General features: G+C 42.8%; 1 protein-coding gene across 2 annotated transcripts; it reads right to left on the reverse strand.

Moving 5' to 3' along the window:
• Window positions 1-765: 765 nt before the first annotated feature.
• On the reverse strand, window positions 766-21,999 carry NAA30 (N-alpha-acetyltransferase 30, NatC catalytic subunit). Of its 2 annotated transcripts, XR_015288535.1 has the most exons (6): window positions 21,918-21,999; window positions 20,703-21,638; window positions 13,081-13,204; window positions 11,633-11,735; window positions 11,018-11,073; window positions 766-4,192 (listed from the first exon to the last, which is right to left on the reverse strand). XR_015288535.1 is itself a non-coding variant. In XM_086894848.1 (5 exons), exons 2-5 carry the CDS (start codon window positions 21,633-21,635, stop codon window positions 4,055-4,057), a joined length of 1,251 nt encoding a protein of 416 aa, XP_086750974.1. In that variant the 5' UTR covers window positions 21,636-21,638; window positions 21,918-21,957; the 3' UTR covers window positions 766-4,054. The 2 variants fall into 2 exon arrangements, 1 of the variants encoding a protein (XP_086750974.1); XM_086894848.1 differs by lacking the exon at window positions 11,633-11,735 and having other exon boundaries at window positions 21,918-21,957.
• Between the last annotated feature and the right edge of the window lie 5,861 nt (window positions 22,000-27,860).

The following is a 27,860-nucleotide window of genomic DNA, read 5'->3' on the forward strand; positions in this document are numbered from 1 at the left end:
TTTGAAGCCATTCCCGTGTCCTGTCAGTCCATGCCCTTGTAAAAAAGTTCCTCTTTAGGTACTGGAAGCTGTAAGGAATGATAAAAGCAAGTGGAAGGAGAAAAGCCGTGGAGCTCCTGGCAGATGAGCAGCAGTCTCTGGCAGGCTGGTTACAGCCCTCAGCCACCTGCACATCACACAGGCACAATTGCTGGCAAATTCCCAGTTTGAGGAGCCTGCACATAATGGTAGAGGGAATAAAGCTCCAAGTACATGAAAAGTACTTTGAGAGGATTTTAAAAGTACATTTTTTCAAAGTATGAAAAGAAAACCCAAGATTCCTCTGTACGCTTTAAGAGTTCTCAGCGTTGCAAGGGCTGCAAGCAGCACTCAATTCTTGCTTACCTGCAAGCAGAATAACAAACCCCCCTCCTCACCTCCCAGGAAAATCCAGAGTGTGTGTGTTAATCATGACTTGACAGCCATAAAAAAGGACCCATTTCAGCTCAGCTATGACACTGTTCAGATAAATGATGTTCAAGATGCTTCTGACACAGGAATGGCAACTTTTAAATCAAGTCATGAGAGACAGTTTTCTCTTGTAAAAATCTTCCCACCATTTCTCTGCCAGAGAATTCCAGAATGGTTTGGGTTGGAAGGGACCTTCAAGATCCATGGACAGGGGCACCTTCCACTGGCCCAGGCTGCTCCAAGGCCCATCCAGCCTGGCCTTGAGCAAGTGTGTATTTGTATTTTGTAGACAAAACAATCATCAGAACATTCCCGTTGAAAAGGAAATAGATAAACAACGTAACCATTTATTTGACTGCATTGTATTTAGACAACTTGTACATTTTGTAACCCCACTGGTTTTGTTCTCATCAAAAAGGATAAAGGGACAGAAGAATATAATCCACTCAAAACAGCAGTCCAGTATTTTGAGATACACTTGCTATTTTCATAGATGCCCACCTGATACCTGAACTCCAACATAGGTTGTAATGTTTATACAAGACCTGAAGTTTTTTCAACACAGCACTGAGTTGTAGCAATGTCTTGCAGTGCCCTGAAAAATAGTTTGTGACATACTCTGCAACACCAATCTGATGATGCCTTGAAGGTGATGAACCTGATCATTTCTTAAAAAAACAACATAATGAATGCAAACATCCAGACCAACATGTCAGCCAGTAGCAACATTTGGGCAAATTTAAATATAAAAGCAATCAACTCCTTAGTTAGATTTGTCAATGCAAAAAGGCGAGGGGGAGAGAACTGTGTTTAGCAACAGACAGGAGAAATAACCAACATTTCCTTGCTAGATTCCTTTTGAAAATCTATGCAAATTCAAGGCTTCTCACTTGATTTCCTAATCCCAAGCAGTACAGAGAACAAATCTGTTTGACAGGACCCAACACATGCAGCTTCAGTGTCTCCTGCAGTGAACTCTGTGACACAGCAGCCATGGCAGAACCTTTCAGGCCACGTGCTCTTTGAAAAACAAAAACTGCACCTATTTTGCTCAGTATTTTCAACACAGGCATGGCAGCAACCACTTCTTACAATAACCAACCAGAATTGTATTTGAAGTTTGCTCCAGAGGGATATTTTTAGCAGTGAGGAGAGATTTCAGCTCACTTCCAAGTCAGCTTTTGAATCTGAAGACACCCACAGCTTAAATATTAACCAATAGAAAACTTGCCTGTCTGGCTTTGCAGATTGAAACCCCAGCAAGACACACAAGGCAACCCAGTTTGCAATTTGTGATTCAAGCCCAGCAGCTGCTTGCAAGGTCTGAAACCTCCCAGATCCAGCTCCAGGGCAGTCCCTACATCCTGCACCACAGCTGAGGGAAACCTGACTCAATGGAGTGGCTACCAACATTGAAGTCTTAACACTGAGCAAAACTGCTGAAAAGCCACCCAAAAAAACTGGCACTGCTGAGGGGATGGGGCAACAAGAGGTTTTGTTGTGTCACAAGGCAGCAGTGGCTACACACAGGCTTTAGGCTGAGCTCCAGCATGTCCTGGGAGTAACAGACCCCTCTTACAACAACACCTCGTCTTGGGCACCCTCTTAAAGATGAGTTTTCTTTTCTGAGGGGAACAGACCCCCTGGACAGCACAGATGGTGTCTCTACAAGCAGAAAACTCAGCAGGGCAAATTTCCATTAAAAATCTTTATTTTCAAATACAACTCATGATTTGTACATGGTAAGAAATGTCCATCACCATGTGCGATTGGTCTGTGCAAAAGGCGGCTTTGCTCAAATCCAGTTTTCCTGCACAGGGCTCTTTTCCAAATGATACTGGAGGTAGGGGTTTTGTTGGTTTTGTTTTTAGTGTACAGTAATTAGCTAAAATGAAAACAAACAAACAAAAAAAAACCCCAAAACCAACCCCATGACTCAAACCAAACCTTAAAAAGAAAAAAAAAAAAAAAGTGTAGTAAGGCAAATCTGTAGAATTCGCTCGATTCCATGGGAGCAAATTCACTGAGAGTTCATCCTTTTGATCCCTGTACAGACCATTCACCTCAGAGCTGGACTTGATCCTGATGGGTCCCTTCCAACTCTGAAATCTCTGATTACAGAGGTGCTTCCACAAGTCACCTAGTACTTTTATTTTTGTCTTTCAAAATTTATTTAAAAAAAACAAAACAAAAAAAACAAAAAAACCAACCCAACTGATTCATAGATCTGGGCTATGGAATCACACAGAACAAGAAAGCCTCGACACTGTCATTACTGAAAAAACTGATGGGTATTTGTAAAATCTATGTAAGCCCAAATAAAGAAAGGAAAAAAAAAAATAGAGAAAAACAGAGCAAGAGTGAATGCAAGAAAGAGAGACAGAATTCCTTCCCCGCTGCTTTGATTTTAGAGGGGGAAAAAAATCCCCTAATAATTTAGCTCATGTTAAGTTGAGAAAATGAGAGCAGCTAAAAATGAATACGATACACCTTGAAATTTATTTCCAAGACCAAGAACCAAAGATTGAAGCATTTTAGAACACTGAAGCAAAGCAATCTGAATCTGAAAAAAAAAATTGTTCCATAAAATAGCTGTTTCTCAGAGCTTCTAGCAATAATTTTGATTAAATAAAAATCATACCAATTTACATTAATTTTTCTATATCTTCTTTTAAAAGAAGTCCCTCGCTCTTTTAATGAAAAAAGTGCATCCAAACCCAGCAGAAATTCACTGGTGCCACCAGGTTCTTTTAGCAGCTACTCAAGGTTTTCAAAATAGCTTACACTTCTTGCTATAAGAAGGGCCTTCCAACCCCTTGTTTGGGAGAAGTATCCGAATTATAAAAATCTGAAATAATTTATTATCAAATCCAGAATTTAAATAAAAGGAGATTTTTTTTTTTTTTTCCTTGCAAAGACAACTGAAGAAAGTAAAAGAATAAAAGCATGCACTCCAAACTTAGAGGTGAAGACAAATATACTTATCTATACAGGCACTGGCAGACGCAATTTAATGGTTACTCGTTGTAACACACACCCCACCCTACAATACATTTTTTCATTCACTAATCACTGAGGTACCAATATTTAAGAATGGAAAAATTCAATATTGAAAAATAAAACCTAAAATTGAAGCCTTTTTTTTTCTTTTTCTTCTTCTTCCCCAGAAAACTATGGCAATTTTTTGTATGAAATGTTAGTATACTTATAGAATTTTACAATCTACATTGGCTTTATTTTGAATTTTTCGGGAACCAAAAGCGGCATTCCCATCCAGGTTTTCTCTGATAAAACGTTCACTGTGTGGATGTCCTAAAGAGTCAGCAGACTTGCAAATGAATGAACATATCTTGGCTATCACCTGGCACATCTGGCTGGTACCAAAAGGACTCGGAGTCTGAGACAATCGGCTTTAATTCGGAACAAATGCGCCATGCCAAAGTGCAACGAATGTGTGCGACACTCAATGGGACACTGACAGGTTTAAGAGCTGCATGGAAAGTACTAAAGTCCACCTTGCAAAGCAATTTGGGACAAATTGCATTGCATGCAAAGGACAACTCTGCGCTGCTGGGACGTCGCTTGCTCGCTGGGATGGGGTCTCCTAACGCAGCCATAGTTTCAGACGCAGTGCATCCACTCCATTTAAATAGTATCTGAACAGCCTCTTGTCTCGCACAAAACCAAGGTTTTCATAAAGTTTCAAAGCAGACTTATTTGTGATTTCTGTTTCCAATACAACCTTTAAGGGAGAAAAGAAATAAAACGAAAGAAAAAAAAGCGTGTTGTGTTAGTCGGCAGTTGCAAGTACGTGATTGCTGAACCAATTCCAAAGGTTTTATTTAAAGGTACATTTGTTAGCAATAAATGGAATTCATTCCTTCTTATCTTTACTTAATTAAGCAATATTTCCACATTAAGCATCCATTCCCACATTAAAAAAGAATATAATATAGCAGTTCATCCACAACTGTAATTGTAAACAACATTCAAGATTTTAATTCTTGGCTGTAAACAGTATTTCAGTTCACCACCACGAGGGTAAAAAACACAGCAATAAACAAATCCCAAGAGCCTCTGTCTCCCAACATCCTCCCCCAAAACCCAAGCTACCAAACAGGCTAGGGTCCAAAACACACTTTGAATGAGTGACTGATCTTCTGCATGTCACAAGAACTCAGCACATGAGGATTTACGTAATGATTTGATATCTTTGACCCCTGATTCCTTCAAGTTAGATGTAGGTAAGAGCTTTGAACTGACACCAGATCCAACATTTGCAGTATTTGTGCTCAACACAAGAATCACAGAGTGGGCTGGGCTGGACCTTCAAGATTATCCAGCCCAAGCCTCCTGGTATGGGCAGGGACACCTTCCACTATCCCAGGTTGGTGATCCAACTTGGGTACCAACAAATCCCCTAAACCCAAATCACAGTGCACACCAGAAGAATAAGCAGAGTTTTCCATATTTTTTCCCTTGTTTTGGTAAGATCCCAGCTGCAGAAAGACCTGTCAGAGATAACTCAGACCAAACCCAAGCCCAAGAGTAGTCCAAATTAAGACTCAAAATTGCCTCAGAGCTCTCAAGCACAGGCAAAAAAACTACGCTGGCCTTAACAAGACATTCATCACAAAACTTCAGAATTTGTCAGAATTGTTTCTCTCTCTTTTCTCACTGTGTACTGAACAGAGCTCTGCCATACTGACAAGCCCTGCACCCCCTCCACAAAATAAAAACTAATTCTGCCTCTTTACTGGTGTCCAACTCAATTATTTAAGGTTCTGCTATTAGCAAGAGATGCTGGCTGCACAAGAACATGGGCTGAACTAACAAGGCCTGGGCTTCACACACCCCAACAGTGATCATCCACATATTAAACAGGAGCTGATTCACTATAGAGAGACCATAGAGTGAAAATACAGCACCAAAATATCAGCCTGGATTTGTAGAGTGGTTAAAGTCCATTGATTTCATGGCTTCTGTGGCCTCCCTGCCTTCAAGCACACATTCCTATTCCCTTTCCCCCTGGCCTCTCCTGCCAGATCTCAAGGCTGCTTCCTGAGCTACTTCCAAAGCCACCTGGCAGAAAACCTTCCCTTTTTCTCTCCACAGGGTTTGTTTTCTCCAGTCTGAGTGGCTAAGCCAGCGTGAAAGGGGGAGGCAACCAGTGGTTAGAGTGGCCTGAAACTTGAGTTAAATATATACATTAAATGGATTTTAAAATCTTATTGGAGGTGACCAGTCTAACCACTGGCTGCCACATTCCAATGAGCAATTCCACCTGTGCTTCTTAGTGTAAGGATGTTGAAAGAACAATAAAGCTGGGGATAACAATCCAGTGAACAATGTAAGACTTGGAAACAGCTGGTTTGACAAAAAGGAACTAAGAGTCACACATTAAAATATTAATCATCAGAGTTCTGAAATTACAGCAGGGCAGTGCTGTAGCTGCACACTTAAGACAACCTAATTCAATTCTTAGTTTTGTGACAGGAATGAGAGATTGAATTGCTCTAGTTGGCAACTCCCAGAACATTACTAGCAAGTCCTGTGAGGTGATGGAGTACTCCTAACATCCTTCATGCATTAAAATGGATAACTATTCATCTGTAACAAATTATGGAAGCACCATCATTTTGCTGGAGAGGGCTATTTTCTACACATTGTACAATTCCTTAATTCCAATTTAAACCAAACATTGAAGCCAAAGAAGGAATCTGACCTGTGTAAATCCACTGTGCAGAGGATTATTTATTTGAACTCTCAGCTACCAAGGGCATTCACTCTCTCAAAGGTTCAGTAACCTGGCAGCGTGATGTAACAACTCTATTCAACTGCAAGCTCCAACACCTGGCAATGCTGAAGCACTTCCAGCATTGCAGCTGACTGAGCTGAAGGGAGTGGTTAAATGTTGAAATACAGGTTTGTTGGAATCCCACTACCTGAGTGAATGCTCATCTTGAAAGCAAATGCAACAGATTTGTTCTGGTATTTCTAAAGAAGTCTCAGCTTAATGAAAAGTAATTCCCTGATCTCAACATAATGCAGCTGAAGATATGTTTCTGCTATCTGAAAAGGAAACACAGGCATATTTTATTCAGATTTCATTAGCTTCCTTTGGTGGAGAGTGCATCTCTTCCTGAGATTTTCAATCAAGCTCCAAACTTTCAATTGTTACATTTATTTCTGCTCTTGTGGGTCGATTTTGTTGTACACATATGCCTGTTAAATCCTCTGATAACACAATAACATCCCCCTGAAGGGCAGCAAAGCTTTGATTAGATTTAACAGCATTTTCTGCTCAAGCTGCAACTTTCTGAAGGTTATGACGTTCTCTTTTATCTTAAATTTTATAAACCTAACATTTTAGCTCAACTCTAATATTAACTGGCTTTAGAAGCAAGATTTCTATATTAAGAGTGGAGTGCAATGTTCCTTGTACATTTCCATACCTTGAATTTATTCCTGAACTGAAGCCAAGTGGAGTGGTCAAGTTTTCTTGATTCTTCAGTTCAAATTTTAAAGGAACTCAAGTTTAAAACCCAAGTCATAGAAAGGATACAGCCAAATCAAATGAAGAAAGTCCTCTCAGCACTCACAGAGGAGGTTGCTATTCTTAACATTTAAGTCTGACAGATCATCAGACTCAAGTTATGAGGGCTTGTCCAGTGTCCTTAATCAGTTTAACTGCCTTAACTTTTAAAGAGAGGCACAACCCAAAATCTAACAGTTCATACTTTATATACTTGTAGATTAAGGAGATACTAAAATATCAGTAATGTAATGATTTCAAATAGGATTCTATAAAGACAAACATTTCATTTTTGCTAGTGTGGTGCTGAATTAAAGTGACACATCTACTAGTGTGGTCAAAACCCCACTCTGAAGTTTCAATGGGACATCCACAAGAATCTGTGGTTCCCTTTCATGTTCTAAATTTTGGCTTAAAAAAGGTTTTTGAAGTCCCCACTTACTGGAGTCTAATTTTCATTAGTTACCACTTGCATGGTACATTATTTCAGTAATATGAAGTGAATGGATTGTCTGTAGATTCCTCAGTCATTTGTTACAGATGGAAAACCTGCATATGAACACAACTCCTCCTTTCTAATTGTAATTAAGGGATGTAACAGTTCCACAGGATGATCTTCAGCTGTAGAGTTTTGGGAAATTGCTTGCCAGCAAAAACAGTACAAAAAGCAACCAGACACCCACCTTGCTGCAGTTAGCACATGCTTTTCTTTCTTAAACTGAAGGAAAATATTTCCAAAACTTTGGAGCTGAAAGTAGAACTATTCACCTTCACCTGATTAATTTCCATAGTTCACCCTTTCTATGCAACTAGCCCATATTTATCCTAAATCACTGTGATGCAATGGAAACTCAGCCCATTACAGTTCACTACCCCAAATATCAGAATTCATGAACATCAAATACTTGAGAAAGTCACAAAGGTAAAAAAGAATAAAAAATAATCAGAGATCCTGAAGTTTTGTAATGTTATGTGCAGACACTCCAGCTGGAAGCTGCTGTTGAGCACTTTCTTCAGGCCTGAAGGTTATTTCTGGTTCAAGCACCCACCCCCAACACCAGATCACTTCCCTGGTTTCTATTCTAATGTAGGCCATGGCCAGCTCCATGGCCAGCTCCTCCCCTGCACACAGATTCCATTCCAGTCAATTCACCTCCTCACTCACTCACTCCACAGCTTTCCCAGAGAAATCACCCCTGTGTGTGGAAGATCTTGCAGCCAGCAGAAGCTGCCACTCAGGCAAGGTGCTGACCACTGTAAATCCCTCATTCCATAGGCCTGCCTTGGTTTATTCCCACTAAAACAGCCTACAGGGGAAAAAAATGTCCTTAAACACCACAACATTGCAGCAGGCTTTGAAATGCCACCTATCAGCTGGGATTTGTCAAGATTTTCATCTGTGGTGTTGTATAAATCCTTTGTTTTTCAGGACTCAATGGTGGTACCTCCAAAGCCAAATCTGTGGTACTTCGAAAAGCAACACACTGAGTGAGGCATTTATCAGATTATGTGCCACAAGTTATTAAAATTAAGTCTATTTACTGCATCTATTCCATAATTAGATTGAAGGGAAGAGTTTCCAAGCAGCCTTTGGAAGTTTTTCACAACACCCACAGCTGCATATTCATGTTTTTAATCCTATTCCAAGCATGTTTCAGAAAATAGCAATTTGTTTTAAATTGAGCTCCACCTTATCTGAAAAAGCAGTATCTTTATTTTCATCAGGATTCTGATTTTACTAAAAGATGTAGAAAAATACCCTAAAAGCTGCAGAGATGATGAAACTATTTATACATTTAATTTTATTGTCTCACACAGACAAATTATTGTGATGCACTACTTTGTGTTTGATGAGCTTTAAGCATCAATTAATCAGAAACTGATCTCCTGACAGCTGTTGTGAAAACTGGTGAGAGCCAAGAGTAGGGCAGAGCTTTTCATGGGTGCCTAGTTAGATTTTTCAGATTCTGGTCTGACTGAAAACTCAACACTCCACCACGTAGTACAAGTAACTAACAGCCTTATTTTGCACCATTTTGGGTATGTGGAAGAAGCTTACTTGGTGGCAAAGTGAAAAACAAACAAAAAAAAAACCTCATGAAAACATTGGCTGTTTGGTTGGGGATAACCTGCATGTGGAAAAGAACAACATAAATAAAAACAAGTGTGGGTGTGACACAACTGATGGTGCAGAAAAATCAGTCAAATACTCTGTTTGTATTCCATGCTTCCTAAAGGGCTCCCAGTTCAAAATTTAATGCCAGCACAACTCAGCTGGTGCAAAAGCCCCCCAAAAGCAGGGGATGAGCTTGGAATCATCATTCTACAAACAGCAGTTCCAAAACCATGGCTGCCCCCATCCAGCAGACAATTCAAGGAGTCTGAACTGTAGTGCCTTCGAATAAAGTGACAGAATGTGAGAAATGCCCTCTGCCCCTGGCCCAAAGCATCTATACAGCACCAGAGATGAAAATCTGTGGCTAAGACTTAATGAGGCCTCACTGCAGACCTGCAACCCTTATCACATTTATTTCATGTTTATGGAGGTAAATAAACTTCAAAAGGGGATCTTAGATTAATGTTACAATGGTAGAGGAAAAAGACAGGCACAGAAAAGATGACTGTTAGAGGTCACCTGTTAGTCCAATCTAGAAATGAATTCACATGAGAAGTAGCACACAGATATTCAGGAAATACACAGTAATTACTACAACTCTGAGCTTGAGTAGAAACATCCAGTTCTACTCCTGACTCTCTAATAATAGTGGGCAATTCCCTTCTCTGCATCTCACTTCTGCAGCTGTGGTGTGAACACTGGAACCATGATCCTTGAGCAGTTTTCCATTTTTTTAAAACCTTTACTAGTCTAGAAAAGGGAAATCAACTCAAGACCATAGCAGAATGCAGTGGGGAAAATAAACCAACCAACCAACCTCTTCTTGACTAGTTCAGTGTGGGCAAGTAGTGAAAGAGATTAGAGGAAAGCATTTTAGAAACCATGATAGAAGCAAGGTGCCAAAATAAAGTACTTAAAAGCATTACAGACTGCACTGTGCTGCCCAAGTACAACATAAATTACAAGGTGAGGGGGAAGAAGACACCAGCAAGCAGAGGCATGAAGGGATCTGAGGGGAAGAATAAATCTCCCAATGAATGAAGCCAGAGCATAGGCAGGGATGCTGCAAGAAGCAAAACACAACAAGTGGAAAAATAAAGTGGAGTGTGTGCCAGAAGTCCTGTGACACCAATTGTGGCTTTGAATAAGAAACTTCCCCACAGGGCAGTGGGACAATGGAGGGAGCAGCTGAAGTCAGATAACAGAGAGATCAAAGGCTCATTGACACACTGAAATGACAGTGCTCACAGATCAGAAACAGCTGCATCGTGCCAAGGAGCTGGAAGTTAAAGGGACTGATAACCTGGTTAAGGAGGGTGGATGGATGGTTGGTTCCTCACAAGTTAAACAAGACACTTAACAATATAGGTGCTTTATGTATGTATTTATATTTTTTAAAAAGCAGGAACTGTAATCTGGTAACAGAGTCACAGCTTTTAGGGCAAGGAAGTTTGCCAGTGATTCAGTCGCTCTCCTTGCACGTCTGTGTCGTGGTGCTCTGCTCTGTGCAGTGTCAGAACAGCCTGATGAGTGGCTGTGATAAATCCACATTCTCAGCAGCACAGCACACACTGTTCTGTGTGCACAGGGATGGCAGGGCTGCACAGGACATGCTCATCCCACTGCACCTCAAACTGGGGCCCTTGAACAAAAATGGTTTGAGTGAAGGCTGAGGCAGCTTCACAAGGTAAATTGCTGAATTTCAGCACTTAGGACAAATTTAGAAAGTCCATCTCCAATTTGTGCCATACTTGGTTTTTTTTGGAGGTTGTTTTCCCTTTTATTATAAAGGAGTTTCTTACCAACTTATCTCTCACCTAAAAGAAGTCCTGTAGAAGAAAAACCTGTGAGGAGAATCCACATACAAGAGACTGCAAACCATTTACATCATAAAAGTTTTGATTATAAAATCTTACCTCATCACAATCTCCTTCAACCATAGCATAAATAGCTTTCTTAACCAAGTTTGTACCTGAAACACAGATTTCAGTAAGTGTCAGAGTTGAAGTACAAAAAAACCAAAAAAAGCCAGTTTACATATGACTAATGGGTGCTACCTACAAGACATGACACCTGGGGAAAGCAGGGAGGAAAGAAAAACAAGGAATTGCAGTCAAGCTGCAGTCTCAAGTCTGAACACTAAAATAATCTGTGAAGTTTTCCAGAGACTCAGCTCAAGTGCAAGATTCTTGTAACACAAGGATATTAGAAACTGGCTGCTATGCTCAACATGGTTATATATAGCCTTCCAAGTTGTGATTCATTCCTTTTTGTTGCATTTAAAGTCAAAATCTGCTGGCATGTACTGGAAGGACATTCATCTTCCAAGGGAATTTCCTCTTACTAAAACAAATACTTCTATTAGTAACAGAACTTATGAAACCACTGCTCTTATGGCTCACTCCCATTTGGGTTTGCTAGTATCTAATAATATTCTTGAAGCCCATCCCTTCCCCTCAGACAAGCATTAATTTTTTTAATCGTTATTTTTCATCTATTTCACAACAGTTCTACAAATGTAATATCCCTACCTGTCTGCAGAATTGGGGTGAAATTGAAAGTTGATTTCAAAGTTATTAGTGGAAAAAACTGCTGTTCAGTGAAAATTGCATAAATCTCACTTCCATAAGAAGGCTATGGAAAAGGAAAAAAAACCCCAAGGAATCTACAGAATGTTTTAAAATATTCTCAAAACTTTAATCAATTAAGATTTTCATTGAGTGTTATGATAAAACTGTTCTACGTTTAAAGCAGATCTTCAGGTTAACAGCACACTCTGAGAAACAGCAAGGTGGCAAATATAGGAAAAAGTCAACATATATAATGCTAGAGTAAGCAAAGTTTTAAAGACCAATTCTATGTATGTAATTCTAATTTAACAGACTGACTAAAGTGAGGGAAAAGTCTTGCAGTAATCTTCATAATAACAGCCTTAGTTCTTATTTACTTCTGAATCCAAGCACCTGCAATTAAATTATGGCAGACTCCTTCATGACTCAGCTAAAAGGAAAGCAGAGACAGTGATTTCTCAGTATCCTCTTCCTCTGCTCCACTACAGAAACCAACAATGGCTTTTCAATTGCACTGGGGAAAGAAAAAATCTGCACATGCTTGAACAGTGTTTTTTGGAGGGTTTTTTCTGGAAGAGAGCAAACACAATGATACATTCTGCAATGGATCACTGTATTTTTCGATTGCAAGTAATTTTCTGTCTTTAATCACAGAAGCATGAGCTGTTCAGTGTGGATGAGTGGTGAAGCACAGTTCTAAGCCTTGGAGCTGATGGCTACATTTAGTTAAAAATACCTAACAAAATGTAATTTCACAATAACCAGCATAAAAAAATTAAGTTCCATAAGAACAAATATTTAATTAAGCCAACTTGACTAACTGGTGTTAGAATGAAAATCCATTCACCAGGGCAAAACTGATTAATGAGGAAGGGCAAACTCCCTGCCAAGAGTGATTTCTTTACCATGTAACTTCCCAACAAAACAGATCGCCATTTCAATCATTCAAGTAACAATACACAGCTATTTTTCTTCCCTGATTAATACAATAATGAGCTCTATACATTCTCCCTGATGGGTAATATATGCATTATTTATAGGGGTAAGTCAGGAAATAAGTTCACTGTAAAAAAGGAGCCTGTACACAACATGGAAATGAGGGCATACATAAACCACAAAGCAGTTCCCACTGTTGTTATTTGGCAGTGGTAGAGGCAGAGGTAAGGGGATGCTGCCTGCTTTTCTTTTTAGCCTCATCAGATCCCAGGTGTGAACCTCACAGGGCATTTCAGGTTATTTTAACAAAATCAGAAAATCCACTGGGGAGCTCGTGTGGTTGAGTAAGGCAGGGATGACACACAAAGCACCACATCCTGAAGTTCAGTTCAGCTTAAATCTTTATGACAGCTACAGTTATCCCAGCTAGAGGATTTAAGGAAGAAAGAACAAAAAAAAAAAGCTATTCTTACCAATTCCTTTTCTTCTGTATTTGGAATCCACTGCTAACATGGCTATATAACCTCTGCGGAACATCTTTTTGTGCATATCCAGCTTGCAGACGATGGCACCTACACACTCCTCACCTACCATGGCCTTAAAGACAAACATACACGGATGGAATTCTCAGTTTGGGATCCACAGTGCTACCAAAAGCAGTAAACCAGTTCATTTTTCAAGTGAAAGAGCCACAGAAAATTTGTTTGTATAAAGCTATGGAAAGGTAACGACGTTAATTTTAAAAGTGTCTCCTAAAGTATTACTACGATTAAAAGACTTAATTGCTTTATTACATTCCAATAAAGTTCCAAGTCAATTAACAACCAATGAATTATTCCTGGAGAGAAGCACATTATCATTTCACAAAGTCTACAGGCAAGAACACATGTGATTAAAAAGGGAAAATAAATAAAAGACCAGGTTAAGGCATAAATTACCCTTTCATATGGGCTTCTTCAGAGGAAAAAGAGTTCATTCCTGTTTTATAGTGATCTGAATTTTCCTGTACAAGGGCTGTGGTAGATAACATGCTTAATTTTTGTCTGGTTTTAATGTCAAGGTCACAAAGGATCAGAGAAAAGTGTTGCTGCATTTAATCTTTAGACACTGTCGCTTTCAGTCATATGACACCCAGAGAACAAACAAAAAAGCAGAGTTAATTTCACACATTTTAACTATTGGGAGATTTCATTTGTTAAGAGCTATGCACTGGCAGTTAATCCCAGTGGCATTGTCACAGTAACCGTGGTCAAGGAGACGTAGGCATTCTGAAATATTAACAAGAAAAACTCCAAAAAGGAAAGGACCCAACTCCTCCCCAAACACTCATCAAAACACTTGCACACCCACTCTCTTCACCAAAATTTTACCATGAGAGAAAGGAAAACTAAGTCATGTTAACTGAAGGATTAGGCAGCATAAGGGATCAATGACATTATAACCTGCAGCAGTAAAACTGAGTAATGCTGCATCCAAGGGGAAAACAAACTCTTGTGCACTCAGGAAAGATGGGCAGAGATAAAAAGAAACTCATAATTTTACATATGGGCGTGTGAGCGGATCCACAGCCTTTGACAGATCTGCAGAGAGGACCAATCTTGGGCTCAAGTGCCACAGCTAAAGCAGGACTACAGCACATGATTGGCACAAGCATGTGCTGGCACAAGAGCCGCTGGATAATCCAAATTTACGACTCTAAGATACGTCAAATGAAAAGGACTTGCTAGAGCCAGTACTGCCAGGCCTCAGAGCAGCCACCTGTGAACCCAGAGCTCACTACTCCAAAGTGTGTGGTATAAATTCAACCACCTGAACCTTTGTGCACAGCTTGTAGGCTAAAGCTCTGAGACAGATTCCTTCCTGCAGGTCATGCTGCAGGCACAGTCTCTTCACCCCAAAAAGAATCAAGTCTTTCAGCACCTCCACCTGAATTGTGGGTTATAAACTAAGTAATCTGTCAACCAGAAGCTGCAGCAAATGTGGAAATGAAGCCAAATAAAGTAGAAGTTGCAGTTCCAAAGCCCTGTGATACAGCACAATCTTAACTCCATTTCTAATGTAGCTGAAGCAAATGTAACTATTGCTAAGTTTTTATTTGGCAGGAAAATACATTTCAGCAGTATCCAAGAACAACCCTGAACAATCTAACAGAGTGGTTTTTAAAACAACAAACAAAAACTGTAGCACAATCTAAGTGGACTGAAACACAGAGTCTCTAAGCCTTTCATTTGTTCCAAAACACAGTTTATGCCACAGAAAAAGAGGAGCTGTGCCCACACTCAAAACAGTGTATGCAAAGTTTCAGCTCAAGGCAAGTTCTGTATCTCAGTTCAGACCTGAGAAAAGCAGGGAGTTAAATAAAGAGTATCATCAGACAGACTGCTCAGAACATTGCTATAATTATGCAGAGTACCTAGATGTAATCTTAAACCTCACTAAAAAAAAAAAAAAAAAGAAAGCACACCACAAACTAGCACGTTATAGTTGTGCTTTGCCCTGGAGTGAACACGTGCAAACTGTTGATCCTAACAGTTATGTGGAGAATTTTTAAGATATATGTTGGGTTTTTTTATATTCTTCAGGAGTAGTGACAATCTGACACTTCATATCTGAGCTCTTTCTTGTCCAGAGCACTTTTCTGAAAAGTTCATGAATCATATATTTAAAATGTTAAATGAACAGCAAAGAATTTTGTTTCAGTGATCAAAGAAGCAAATACCCACTGGTTTTACCACTGCTGCCAGAGAGCTGAGTAAAGAATGACTCTATTACCAGTTCACCAAACACTTAAATCTATTTCTCTGTCTTCAGGCAGGTAAGTCTGGCAGTTAATCTAGAGCTGTTCCACTCACAAAGGGAATGCTGCATTTCCACCTCATTTAGAGAGGTTTTTGTTGCCTTTCCTCTCCTTTCTCCTTCTTTCCAACCTTATCTAAAGCTGGAAATGAAACCTAAACCATGATGCAAAACTTTGCAATTTAATTTCCTGGAGAAGGTTAAACTGTGTGAATAAAAAAAAAAAGCCAGACAGAAATAGGGAGAGTCGTGAGGAGGGAGGAAAAGTAGCTCCCACACAAAGTCATTTAGGACAAGATACTCATGGGCCAGACTTTCCTTTCAGGTATATGAGAGTACTTCTAAACAAGCAATTCTCTACAAACAGAATTTAGCCTAAGTCACTATTGTATATCATAAACTCCACAGAGTACTGTAAGATTTACTCCAACAGTAGGTTATTAGTAGCAGGATTAACATACATGAATCCAAATCCAGTATTTGCATCATCTTTGTTCCTATGAATAAGTTTAAATGCTTAAAACAAACCAGATTTTAATATACTGGAAGAGCTAGTAGAGAAATGTCTGTAAAGCAGCAAGAACATTACTTTTCACAGAATTAATCAATTTGTATTAATTTCATTATCAAAGATGCCATTATGTCTGTCAACCACAGTCTGAGTATGCATTTAATATCTAGATCCTGTGAATTTTATTTAAGGGAGATTAAAACAGCCAACCAGCCCCAAAAGGGAAATGTTTTGTGATTCAAACACAGCAGAACCTGCACCGAAGTCCATCCCAAAGTATCCCAGGCACAGCTGGGTACGAACTGGCTCTCATTTAGGGATCGTGTTACCGAATGCCGTTAGAGGATACACTCAGGGTAATGCTTTTAACCCCAAGTCTGGGGCCTCAGCCGCAGCTCTTCCCGGTACCTGGAAATCCCCACGTCCCTCTGCTTCCACTCCATGAACCTGGACACCAGCAATTCCCTCCTGTGTGAGGAACACCCTCTGGAATAGCTGCCCTGGACACCAGCAATTCCCTCCTGTGTGAGGAACACCCTCTGGAATAGCTGCCCTGGACACCAGCAATTCCCTCCTGTGGGAGGAACACCCTCTGGAATAGCTGCCCTGGACACCAGCAATTCCCTCCTGTGTGAGGAACACCCTCTGGAATAGCTGCCCTGGACACCAGCAATTCCCTCCTGTGGGAGGAACACCCTCTGGAATAGCTGCCCTGGCTGTTGTCACCTGCTCAGGGGCTGCAGGGACTTCAGTTTTCACAGAGCCACTGATAGCGAGAGACTGTCTCAAAGTGTGATCACTCCTAAAAACAAACTGGAAACTTTGCAAATTCTCCTACAAAACTTCTCCCTACGTCTGCCATGGGGCCAGGAAGACTTCTCAGACAACCTCCTAACTTTTCTGGTTCTTCCTCTAAGCCCCTGGTTTTCCACAACCAAAGAACAGACACGATGTCTTACAAGTCTTAATTTCAACACACCAAGACTCTTGAATTGAATCCAATTTAAAAAAAAAATGCAAAGCATTAGTATAAAACAAGACTTAACTGCAGTCATTTAGGATTTACAACACATTTAAAACCACTTACATGGAATTAATAGGTTATTTTTAAATTTGAGAAAGTTTAAATTATAAATGCTGCTATAGCTAGTGGCAAAGTTAAGAATCCAATAAAAGCACGTATTTTCTAAATTTTTCTTAAAAGGCAGCTGAGTGGTACAGTGAATTACACGAGAGGTTACAACACTCAACCAGAACTCTGCTTTTATTACATTCTGTCTTATCCAAATTCTGGCACAGAGCAAGGTTTCCTAAGCTCACCTCTCCCACGCTAAAGGATTTTGAAAACAATTTTCTGAAATATTTAATTTATCAGTCTGAAATGCAAGCTTCAGAACTTTAGCACTGCTAAGACTAGAAGCTAGAAAACCACTTTAAAAGAAAGCTACGATGTCAAAAATGCATTTACAATCCATCTGGGGACAAAGACGTAACACTCTTTAAAAATACTTCACATGAAACAGAAGATGCCCCATCCCCCTGTCATTTTTTGGCAGAGGAGTGGTTATCATTTGAGGAGAAACTGGGCTGACAGAGCTTCTGAGAATAAGTAAAAAACCAGGCATTTACTGGGCACCCACACCTAATACACAAAGCAAACCTGCTCTTCTGAAGACAGGCAAAACATGATTTTAACCAGACAGTTGGACTTCTACAGAATCCCAGAATGCCTTGGGTTGGAAAAGACCTTAAAGATCATCTAGTTCCAGCCCCCTGCCATGGACAGGGACACCTTCCCCTGGACATTTATGGAGGAAAATGTTATTTCCTTGCCACAGCCCAGACACTGCTGCAGTGTGACACCTCAGCACTGAGTAGTACTCACAACTTGCTACCCCCAAAGTCAGGGTAACAGTTATGTGGATGAATTTGATATTGGATTTAACAGGGTTTTAAGATTTCCAGTATCTCCAGGTCCTTTTAAAGTGGAATATTCATTTCTTCTTTGGGTGTACAGTTAGGAAGTAGTCTGAGCCTGAAAACCAGTCAGGGTTGGTCCTCTTGCCTTCCCTCCAGCTGTGCACTCCCTCCTCTTCTCTTGCTCCAGTGCCTGTGACATCCTACAGGAATATATCTAGAGCACTAAACCAACAAAGCATCACCCTAAAACAGCTAAATACACACACATTTAAAAGTACATTCCAGTTAGAGGGTTATCTCAGCTCCCAAACTCACAGAAACACAGGAGCTGGCACAAGGCAGGAAGAGGGAGTTGAAGAGAAAGGAAAAACAAGCGGCAGCCTGGGCTGCACCAGCCCTTAGAGCAACTTGGGAAGGCCAAGCCAAAATTCAGCAAGTTTCAAATCCACGCAGTGAAGTTAATTAGCCTTGCATTGTCAGAATAGGGAAATTATGTTTTAGATGGGTCACTGAATAAACCATCAGAAAGAGGCAAGTGCTGATAATTTAGGAAAATTCACATCCCATCTTAAATTTCAGTGGTGTCAGTCCTTTCCCCTCACAGGGAGGGAAAAGGAAAGGGGCCATGACAGTGAGTGTGTTCTGGAAGAGTTTTCAAATGGTGATGGTGAAACACAGTAAAGGAATTGATTGAATTGACCCTTACAGATCTTTTTCCAAATACAATCAAATCACAGGCTAACCCTTCTTCCCAAAACAATCAAAACCCAGTCAAAACCTGAAACCAGAAGGTTGTGAGGCCACAAAGCATTAAAGACAAATGATTCTGTGACATCAGGCACTAAGATTCATGTTCACCATCCCAACACTTCTTGCTAATTGAAATATGCAGTCCCTGACTGAAGATAAATATTTTAAAGCGATTTATTAGATAGAAGTAGTTCAGGAATCCATTAACTGCAGGAACAAATTAGATTTTCTAGAACAGAAAGCTTTCAAGACAACCTCTAAGAAACAAACCCCCAAAATATTAAAGCCAGTCACAAAAAACCCCAACCCCCTCCCCCCACATGAATTTGACTCAGTATGCAGCAAGACCTTCAAATTATTAAGCAGGTAACAGTTTGCTGGTTTAGACATTCAAAGCCATATATTGTTCTCTACACTTTTATGTACTTTACATTGTTTTGCCTTTCCAAAAAAATGGCAAATACACCGAGTTCAAGAAAAGTTTTGTTGATTCTTCAGGGCTATCAAAAAATGAAGCTGTCACTACAAAATAAGCTTTCTCTTCCTTGAGTGATATCTTACTCTTTAAATGCACTTATTAGAAATCATCTGTTTTGGTTCTCTGTCAAACAAGTTGTCACTGCTCTTCTCACAACAAAATTCTCCAGTTATTCCTTGACAAAAAAAAACCCATAATGACTGAAAGTTTAAACAAATGCATTGTGATCTAAGAGTATCCAACATTGCCTTGGCATTACCAGGGGTACACCTGATGCTCAAAGTATGGACTTCTGTAGTTCTTGAGCATTCTACTCTCAGTATGAGGTAAATCAGTCACAGGCAGAGCTCAGTGTTTGAAGAACACCACTGTGCTCTGATCAGCATCCCTGTAATGGCAAACATGACTCTGCATCCAACAATGCTCTCCAGTATTTTCATATTCTGTTTTGTTCCAGAAGGTCAACTTCTTGCTTTGCTCAACTTCCTGTAATCCTCCTGTATTCCCTCTGCAGGGTGTTCAGAGGCACAGTTCTGAAAATCTTCCTATAAACCGTATCAATCCTGCTATAAATTACACCAGATCCTAAACCAGGAATGTTCAGGAAATTTAAAACCAGATGGACTCCAATAGCCTCACCTCTTGTACTCATATTCTATCAAAATTTCAGAGATACCCCTGAACTGATGGGTGTCTTGGCTCTGGCTAAATCAGACCTTTCAGACGGGTGTCCAGCCTTAATTAAAACATCAAGAGAGATGAATCCATCATTTTCTTTAGCAAGAAAGTGCCACAAATTCCCCTAAATGTTCTGTTTTGCAGCTGTAAGGGTTCCTCTGAGTAAATCAAGCACAGCTAAGCTCTTGCTATGCACATACACTCCTCAGGCCAACTTCTACTCAGTTTCCTTTACCTGTGGATGAATTATCATCCTAAAAGCGTGCAACTGAGACACAAAAAGTGCTAAACATTTAGGAAGGCAGGGGGCAGCTAAACCAGCCTTTCAATAGTGCAGTAGGAAGAATACAACACTAAATACGTTGTTAGTGCAGGGAGCCAACGTGAGAATGAATTCCTGCATGCTGCGAGCACTCTCACACCTGTAAAAGCAACACAGTTGGACTTGTCTTTGTCAAAGTAAGCTCACAGATCAAAAAGTCTACTAAATCTTTCAGAGTGCCTCTCCACCTATCACTTAACATTTATGTGCCAGCCCTGCTTTAGTCAGTTTTAAAACCATTGTGCAAGAATTACCAAGCAGTTACAAGGCATTAGTGGACTAAGTACTTTCTTTTTTAAATCCAAGCCCAGGAACTGAGACAGAATCATAAAATGTGCTACCAAAGGTCACAAAAGTCAATGTCAAAACCAAGATTAGAAGCTCTGAATTTCTGGATCCTAGCCCTGTGCTCAAACCCTTTCCTCACCACTTAGAATGTGTTAACAAATGTAGAACTTTGGGCATAAGCTTTACTTGTACATGCACAGGTCATAAGTGGACAGGTATTTCCACAAAAGTTTGGCCTTAGCCACAAAAACGTTATTAAAAGTATTTCAACAAACGTCAACCCTTCCATCCTCTCCTCCCCAGCCCCAAACCACTCCCAACTCCTGCCCTCCCTGCTCCCTCCAGCACTTACCAAAAAGCAAAGTTGTGGCCAGTTGTGGATAAAATACCTATATGTGTAAATGGAGTAGGGTTCAGACAGATCTTTGGTGATCAGTCTCATGATATCGGGCATCTGCAGCTCTGACTCATACTGGACGTATCGTATCGTTAGGTCCTCCTCGGGCTGACAGTCCGTTCCCGAGCCTTTCAAACTGCAGGCTGCTGCTAAGGACCCGGAGAGTAGCTGCAGGGACTCCTCCTCCTCCTCCTCCTCCCCTCCTTCATCCCCCTCCTCCTGCTCTTCCTCCTCCAAGCCAGTCTCTCCCGCCAGCCCATTGCGGGCTGCAGTCTTAGCAGCAGCAGTCGTGGTTGTGGCAGCAGGCTGGCTCCTGTCCCCAGCCCCTTGAGCTGGGGGAGAAGGAGGAGGAGAGGGTGCAGTCCTTCCCTGGGGAGGGAGGTGGTTGGCGTGGGGGGACGAGCAGGGCGCTGCGGTGGGGGGCGACGACTGCTGCTGTCCGGAGCCCATTGTTTTGCTGGCTCGCTTGTTCTCCAGCCCCTCGGGGGCCGCCCCTGCCTCCGAGCCGAGGATCTTGCCCTTGAGGGAGGCCCGCAGGTGCCGCAGCTCGGGGCTGATGAGGCCGTTGAGCTGGTGGTTGTGGTGCGGGGGGTGGTGGTGGTGGCGGTGGTGGTGGCGGTGCTGCGGGCCCCCCTTGCCGCCGTCGCTGCCTCCTCCTCCTCCTCCTCGCTGCTGCTGCTCCCGTCCGCCCGCGGGTCCCTCCTCTTCCTCCTCCTCTTCGGCCTCCTCGTCCTGGGCGCCGGTGCAGGCGGCGGCGGCGGCGGCATAGGAGGCGGCAGAGGAGGAGGAGGAGGAAGCAGCCCCCCCTCCTCCTCCTCCGGGGAAGGGGGAGAGCGTGTCCCCCTGCGGGGACAGGACGCTGCTAGGCCCCGGCGGTACCTCGGCCATATCCTACGGGAGAGACCGACACAAACTCACCGGGGAGGAGGAGGAGGGCGCCAAACCGAACGGGGGCGACGGGAAGGTGGGGGTAGGCGCGGCGGCCTCACGGGCCGCGCTCGGCGGGGAGCGGGGGGGGGGGGGGGCGCGAACAAAGGCACGCACGGTGCCCGGGCCGCGCCTCGCCGCCCCGCCGCCCCCTCTGGCGGCTGCCCCGCTCCCCCCGCGGGCGCGGGCGGGGCCGTTCCCGGAGCGCTCGGGGCCCGGGGTCCCCCCGCCGCCGCCACTCACCGCCGCGTCTGGGCAGCTCCCGCTCCGCCGCCGCCAAGCGCGGCCGCCGCGGCCGTAAAACCCCCGGCCAGTTCCTGTCGGCCCTTACGACACTTCCTCCCTTGGCGGCAGCGCCTGGCGACGGCGGGGCGGGGCCGGCGCCCTCAGGCCGGTCCCGGTGCGGGGAGCGCCGGCCTGGGACAGGGACACGGAAAAGGGACAGGGCAGCGGAATTAGTCACAGAGTCACAGAATAACAGAACCACCTGGGTTGGAAAACAACCTGAGGTCGTTGAGTCCAGCCTGTGACTGAACACATCCAGTCTTTCATAGACTCGGAGTATCCTGAGCTGGCAGGACCCACAAGGATCAGAGTCCAACTCCTGGCCCTGCACAGGCACCCCAACAATGCCACCCTGTGCTGAGAGCGGTGTCCAAACTCTCTGAATTTGTCAAGCTGGGGCCTTGCCCGTTCCCTGGGGAGCCTGGGCAGTGCCAGCACCCTCTGGGGGAGGAACCTTTTCTGATCTCCAACCTAAAGCTCTGGTGACTCAGCTTCCTGCTCTTCCCTCGGCTCCCCTCGCCCAGAAGGGCAGGACCCTGCCCCTGCACTGCCTCTCCTGAGGAGGCTTTGGCTGCTCTGAGGTCTGACCTCTGGGCTGGACAGACCAAGTGTCCTCAGCTGCTCCTCACGAGGCTCCTCCAGACCCTTCCCCATCCCTGTGACCTTCTTGGATCCTCTGGAATAGCTCAGTGTCTTTTTCTTTGGACATCTCCAGGGATGGTGACTCCACCACCCCCCTGGGCAGTCCATTCCCAATGTCTAATCACCCTTTCTGTGAAGAAATTCCTACTAACACCCAACCTAACAGTCCCCTGGCACATCTTAGGAGTATGTCCTCTCCTCCTGTCCCTGTTCCCTGGGAGCAGAGCCCGATCCCCCTCGGCTGTCCCCTCCTGTCAGGGACTTGTCCAGAGCCACAAGGGTCCCCCCGAGCCTCCTTTGCTCCAGGTTGAGCTCCCTCAGTTGCTCCTCATCAAACTTGGGCTCTATTCCCTTCCCTGGACTTGTTCCAGTCCCTAAATGTCCTTCCTGAATTGAAGGACCCAGAACTGGACCCAGAGCTGGCAGTGTGGCCTCAGCAGTGCCCAGCACAAGGGACAGTCACTGTCTGCTCTGGGTTTTGTTTGATCAGCCCAAGCCTGAGCGGGCACAGGCGCTGCCCACAGGGATGTTTCTAACTCTGTTTAGTCTGGGGACAGGCACCAGAGGTGTTTTGGTGACACTCTGTTGCAGATCAGAGCGCGGGAGTTGTTGCTTTTCCTTCCAAAAGCCGCATGAGGGACATCATTCCTGCCTGGATAAGCCTTGGGCTGCGTTGTGTGACTGGTAACAGTGGAAATTCAGCAAGGCTGAAAGACGTCTCAAGCATCTCTGCTGCTCTTCTGCCTCAAATAACCTCTTTAGGAGTGCTACTGGATACCACAGAAACAAACAAATCCTTTAGATGTGAATATTAATGTGTACACAAGGCCACTCAAAATGCAGAGAGATAGTGGTTTTTTTCCTTTTCTCACATGAAGCTTTGAAGGGCCCCACCAAAGTAAGACTTTTGTTTGCTACAGTTATTTTTCAAGGAAGTGACAGGTCTGGGCTTAAAAGTAAAATCCGGGAACTGCTCTACATGTCCTAACAGGATTCTTTAATTAGGAAGAATAAATGGTGTGGAGTTACAGCCTCCTGTTTATTAACTGCTTAGTGCTGAAGTGGGAAAAAAAGGCTTGCTGGAAACTGAGGGAATTAAAGGCTTTTATTCGAAGTAATTACTTATGGAAATACTGAAATTTTGAGAAAGAAATGGGTATCTGAATGCTTTTAGATTTATTTATTCTTTTCCAAGTCTCCTTTGCCCCATCCCTGGAAGTGTCCAATGCCAGGTTGGATGGGGTCTGGAGCAGCCTGCTCTAGTGGAAGGTGTCCCTGTCAATGGCAGGGGGACTGGAACAAAATTATTTTTAAGGTCCTTTCCAAGCCAAGCCATTCTGTGATTATTCTGTGATTCAGAAAGGTTAATTCATCCTATCTCTATCCATGGCTTTGTTTCCTGCAGATGTTTTTAAACACTTCTCTCTGCTCCACAGAGGTGTTCACATACAAAACTGTGTTCAAAGGTTTCATTTTTATTTTTGTGTGTGTGTTATCAGGCACCAAAGAACCCTTGTGGGCCCAATGGAATTGCTCTGGCACAAGTTCACTGGCCTGGGGTAGTTTAAACAGAAAGAGCAAACAAATGTCAGTGGAGGACTGGCCCAAATTCTGCTCTCACTTGCCATGTTGCTGCTATTGGTAGAGTCAGAGCCACGTATTGGGGGGATGTCTGTGTGAAGAAGACAATCCAGGCCAGGAAAGATTGTTAGAGAGGGTGAAGAAGATCTAAATGACCTTGAAAGCCTGCTCTAGTGGAAGGTGTACCTGTCCATGGCAGGGGGGCTGGAATGGGAAGATCTTCAGGGCCCCTTCCAACCCAAACCATTCCATGATTCTATGATTCTATGGCTACTGCTGAGATAGTCTTAAGTTCCTGCTATGCTTTAGGTTGTTTTATTTCTCCTCTCTGTTATGAAAACAGAGCTTTAAAAATGCATGTTCTCAACCAGAAGCCATACCTTTTTATTTTTTATTTTACCTTTTTTATTTTTCCCCATTTGCCCCAATTTTAGGTACATTTTTCTCTTTAGTTTTCCTCTTCTGCTTTTTGAACGTCCCTCAGCCCTGAGCACACTCATGCCCGTCACAAACCACATGTTCTGAGGCAGGGATGAGGATGAGCTCAAAACACAGGCCTTGTTGTTTGTCATTCTTTGTTCAGTAACTCTGTGACCTTGGAGGTTTCCGTGGTTAATTTGTTAAGAAAACAGCAACTTAGCAAACTTTGGAAACTTAGTTCCAATATCTGTGGAAAGAAAGGGAACTGCTGGTGGCCTTCCTTTTCTCCTCATTGTTTAAGCCAAGTACCTACACTTTAATTTAGTTTCACATTTGCTCTCAAGGTATTACAGTAGAAAATGGACATCTAAACATGCCTTTGTTCCTTGTGGTCACAAAGTGACATCCCAGCTGCACCAAAAGTAGGGATGCTGGGGATAAAATATTGAGCTGTACTTAATCTGGGCAATAAAATGTAGGAACAGATGTTAATTAACATAGGAACAGTGTTTTAATAAATAAGTTGTTGGGCTTTTTTCTCAAAGAAGGTGAAGTAGGTTGACATGAGTGTGTTACACATAAGTAGAACTGAAAGGTTCTCTGTTCTTCACTTATTAACAAAAATTCTTTAAAAATGTTACTCCTAGTGGTGACTACATTACTTGAGCTCTGTGTACACCAGCAAAGCAGTAATTAAGCCTATTTTTCCTTTCCACCTGCCCAAATTAAAAAAAAAAAAAAGAATATATTTTGGAATCTGCTTTTTCACGTGGGCAAATAAAAGTTTTTTGTGGGACTTGTCAGTGCTCTGGCCCTGAGGGTGTCCCCCTTCCTTTGCCCATTTGGGGTCAAGGTCAGCTTTGAGATAGGTCCAGCATGACCCTTCCTGCTTCACCCTGTGCTTCCCCATGGACTTGTTGGGCCATCTGGGCTCTCAGCTGAGCCTGGTCACGCTTGCCAAGGTGTCTGTGCTTGCTTTGCTCAGGTGTGTTGGGCTGTGCCAGGCCACCATGCTGTCCTCACCACTTCCACCCATCCCACCTCACTGCCACGCTCAGTCGCCAGCTTCCCTTCCCTTCTGGACCAGCTTCCAACTCTGCCATTTCCTGAGAGCAAGTCCACACCTTTCCATGGTGAGCAGGAATCCTGCACTGATTCCTTTTTTTTCTATTTTTTTTTTTTTTTTGTGATGCTTTCAAAATTTAGAGACAGGCACTGTGTGGGCAAAGATGCTGTCATTCCACTGAAGCAGCCTGGCTCTGGTCCTCTGCAGCTCCAATAAATACCAGAGAATAGCAAAGATGTACCTGCAGGTCTGAAATTTCTGCACTGAACTCTGCACTTAGAGAGGAAATGCAACATGTGCTGGCAGAGGTGGAAATGCCAGGTCTGTCCAAGTTCCTGAAGCAACAAGTAGAGAATGATATAAAAAATAACACAGGGTTATAGGCACAGGGAAGGAGGAAATCAGTAAAACCAAAATGTGTGTGTATGCTTCAAATAGTGTTCAGTTCCCAGTGAGGAAAGTGGCTGTTTGAGGGCAGGGTTCGTGCTCAGAGAGGGAATCTGCCATGTAAAAGAGGTTAATGGGGAAAGGCTGCGGTTTGGAAAGTGTTGTAACGAGAGAAATCACAAGAGGGGAGTGTTGTACAGCACTCCTGCATCTGCAATTCCCACAGCACTGACCCCGTGCCATAATCCAAGTTTATTTTACCAGAGGAAGATACAAAAGTCACCGCCTGCATCTCTTTTGACAGCAGTAACATTTTTCTCCGTGTGAGACAAGGACTTGTTGTGTCAAGATCAATAAGCAGGAGAATTGTCATCTCCACCTCTGTAGCTGTGTTGAAACCAAGTGTGAAATAACAATGAGAGAGGTTTGACAGGTTAAAAAAAGTATACAAAGCAGACATCTGTGAAGGATGAGTCAATCATGACAATATTTATTTAATTTCTTGGTCTTACCTCTTTTTTCATCCTATAAGTGAAATCACGTGAGCCTTTGATCACTGACTGGGAGCTGGCTGCTCTTTCCCTGTCTACTGTCAGTGGCAGGAAGAAATCATGAGTTGGCAGGAGGAAAAGGTGTGTCCATAACCTCATTCTCCTGATAAGGTACTCTTAAGCTTTTCAGGAAGAGTTTTCTACTGCCTGCTACCCTGCCAAGACTCCTTTTGCTGTACAACACAGTACAACACAGTACCCTTCAGTAGTATAGATTTGATTATAAAAACAATCAAAGAGCAGGGAAAATCTCTTTCTGTCTGTGCTTAGAAACCCAGTGAAAATGCACTTAAAGAGCAGAGATGCTGCTTTGGAGATGATTTCATGGAAGGGGATTGATTCCACTGTGCCTGGCATCTGGCCTGGGAGGCTGATGGGGAATGATTAATTTCAAATGCTGCACTGCACTGTGGATAGCTGGAGACAGCTCTCCTCTTCCCAAACCTTTCTTGAGAATGGGGAAAGAAGGAAGAGTTTGGGAAGGTGCAAGTGTGACATCCTGGAAAGGTCAATGTATGGCTGCAAAGCTGATGCTGGCAGCTGATCTCAGCTGGACTCAGCTGCACTGAGAGCAGGCCCTGGCACAGCAGGGAGGGTGCTGTGAGAATTGGGCATGTCTGGCTTTCTCATCCATCATTGTTCCCTGCTCCCAGCATTGCACAAGGAGGGATTTGCACTTGGGCAAGTCAATATGTTGATCTCCTTGCATGAACTGCTCACCCACACACTCTGACCCGTCCCACTGCATTGTGTGAAAGGAGCACACTGGCAGGAAATTCAGGCCTTCTTTCTTGCAGTAACACCCATCAACAGGGTCAGGCTCAGTCTGACCACTTTGGCTGGGTTTGGTTTATAGCTGTCAAGCAGAACAGTTACAGCATATTAAAAAAATCTTGTGATGCTAGAAGCGAGCTTGCTGGAAGCTGTGCAATAGAGACAGACCCAAGCTGTAGTGCTTTGGAAAAAAAAAAAAGAAAACCAAACCCCAAACCAAATAATAACTGCCTAAAACTGATTAAAATATCATGTAGCAATTTAGGTCATTAAAATATGATTATCTTTTTAGAATGTCCTCTGCTAGCTCCTGATTTGCTGATAGATTTTCTAAGGTATGAAATATTTGATGAGTAATTACCTTAAAAAACTGAAGGTGAGGGTGGAAATTTAGTAAAAAAGGGAAGGGTTGAAAGGACACATCAGTTTTCCTTCAATTTCCTGAGAAACCCTGGAACAAATAATCAAATAGTTTGTAAG

Source organism: Cyanistes caeruleus, chromosome 6 (assembly GCF_971803275.1).
Source record: "Cyanistes caeruleus chromosome 6, bCyaCae1.hap1.1, whole genome shotgun sequence".
NCBI classification, from domain to species: domain Eukaryota; kingdom Metazoa; phylum Chordata; class Aves; order Passeriformes; family Paridae; genus Cyanistes; species Cyanistes caeruleus.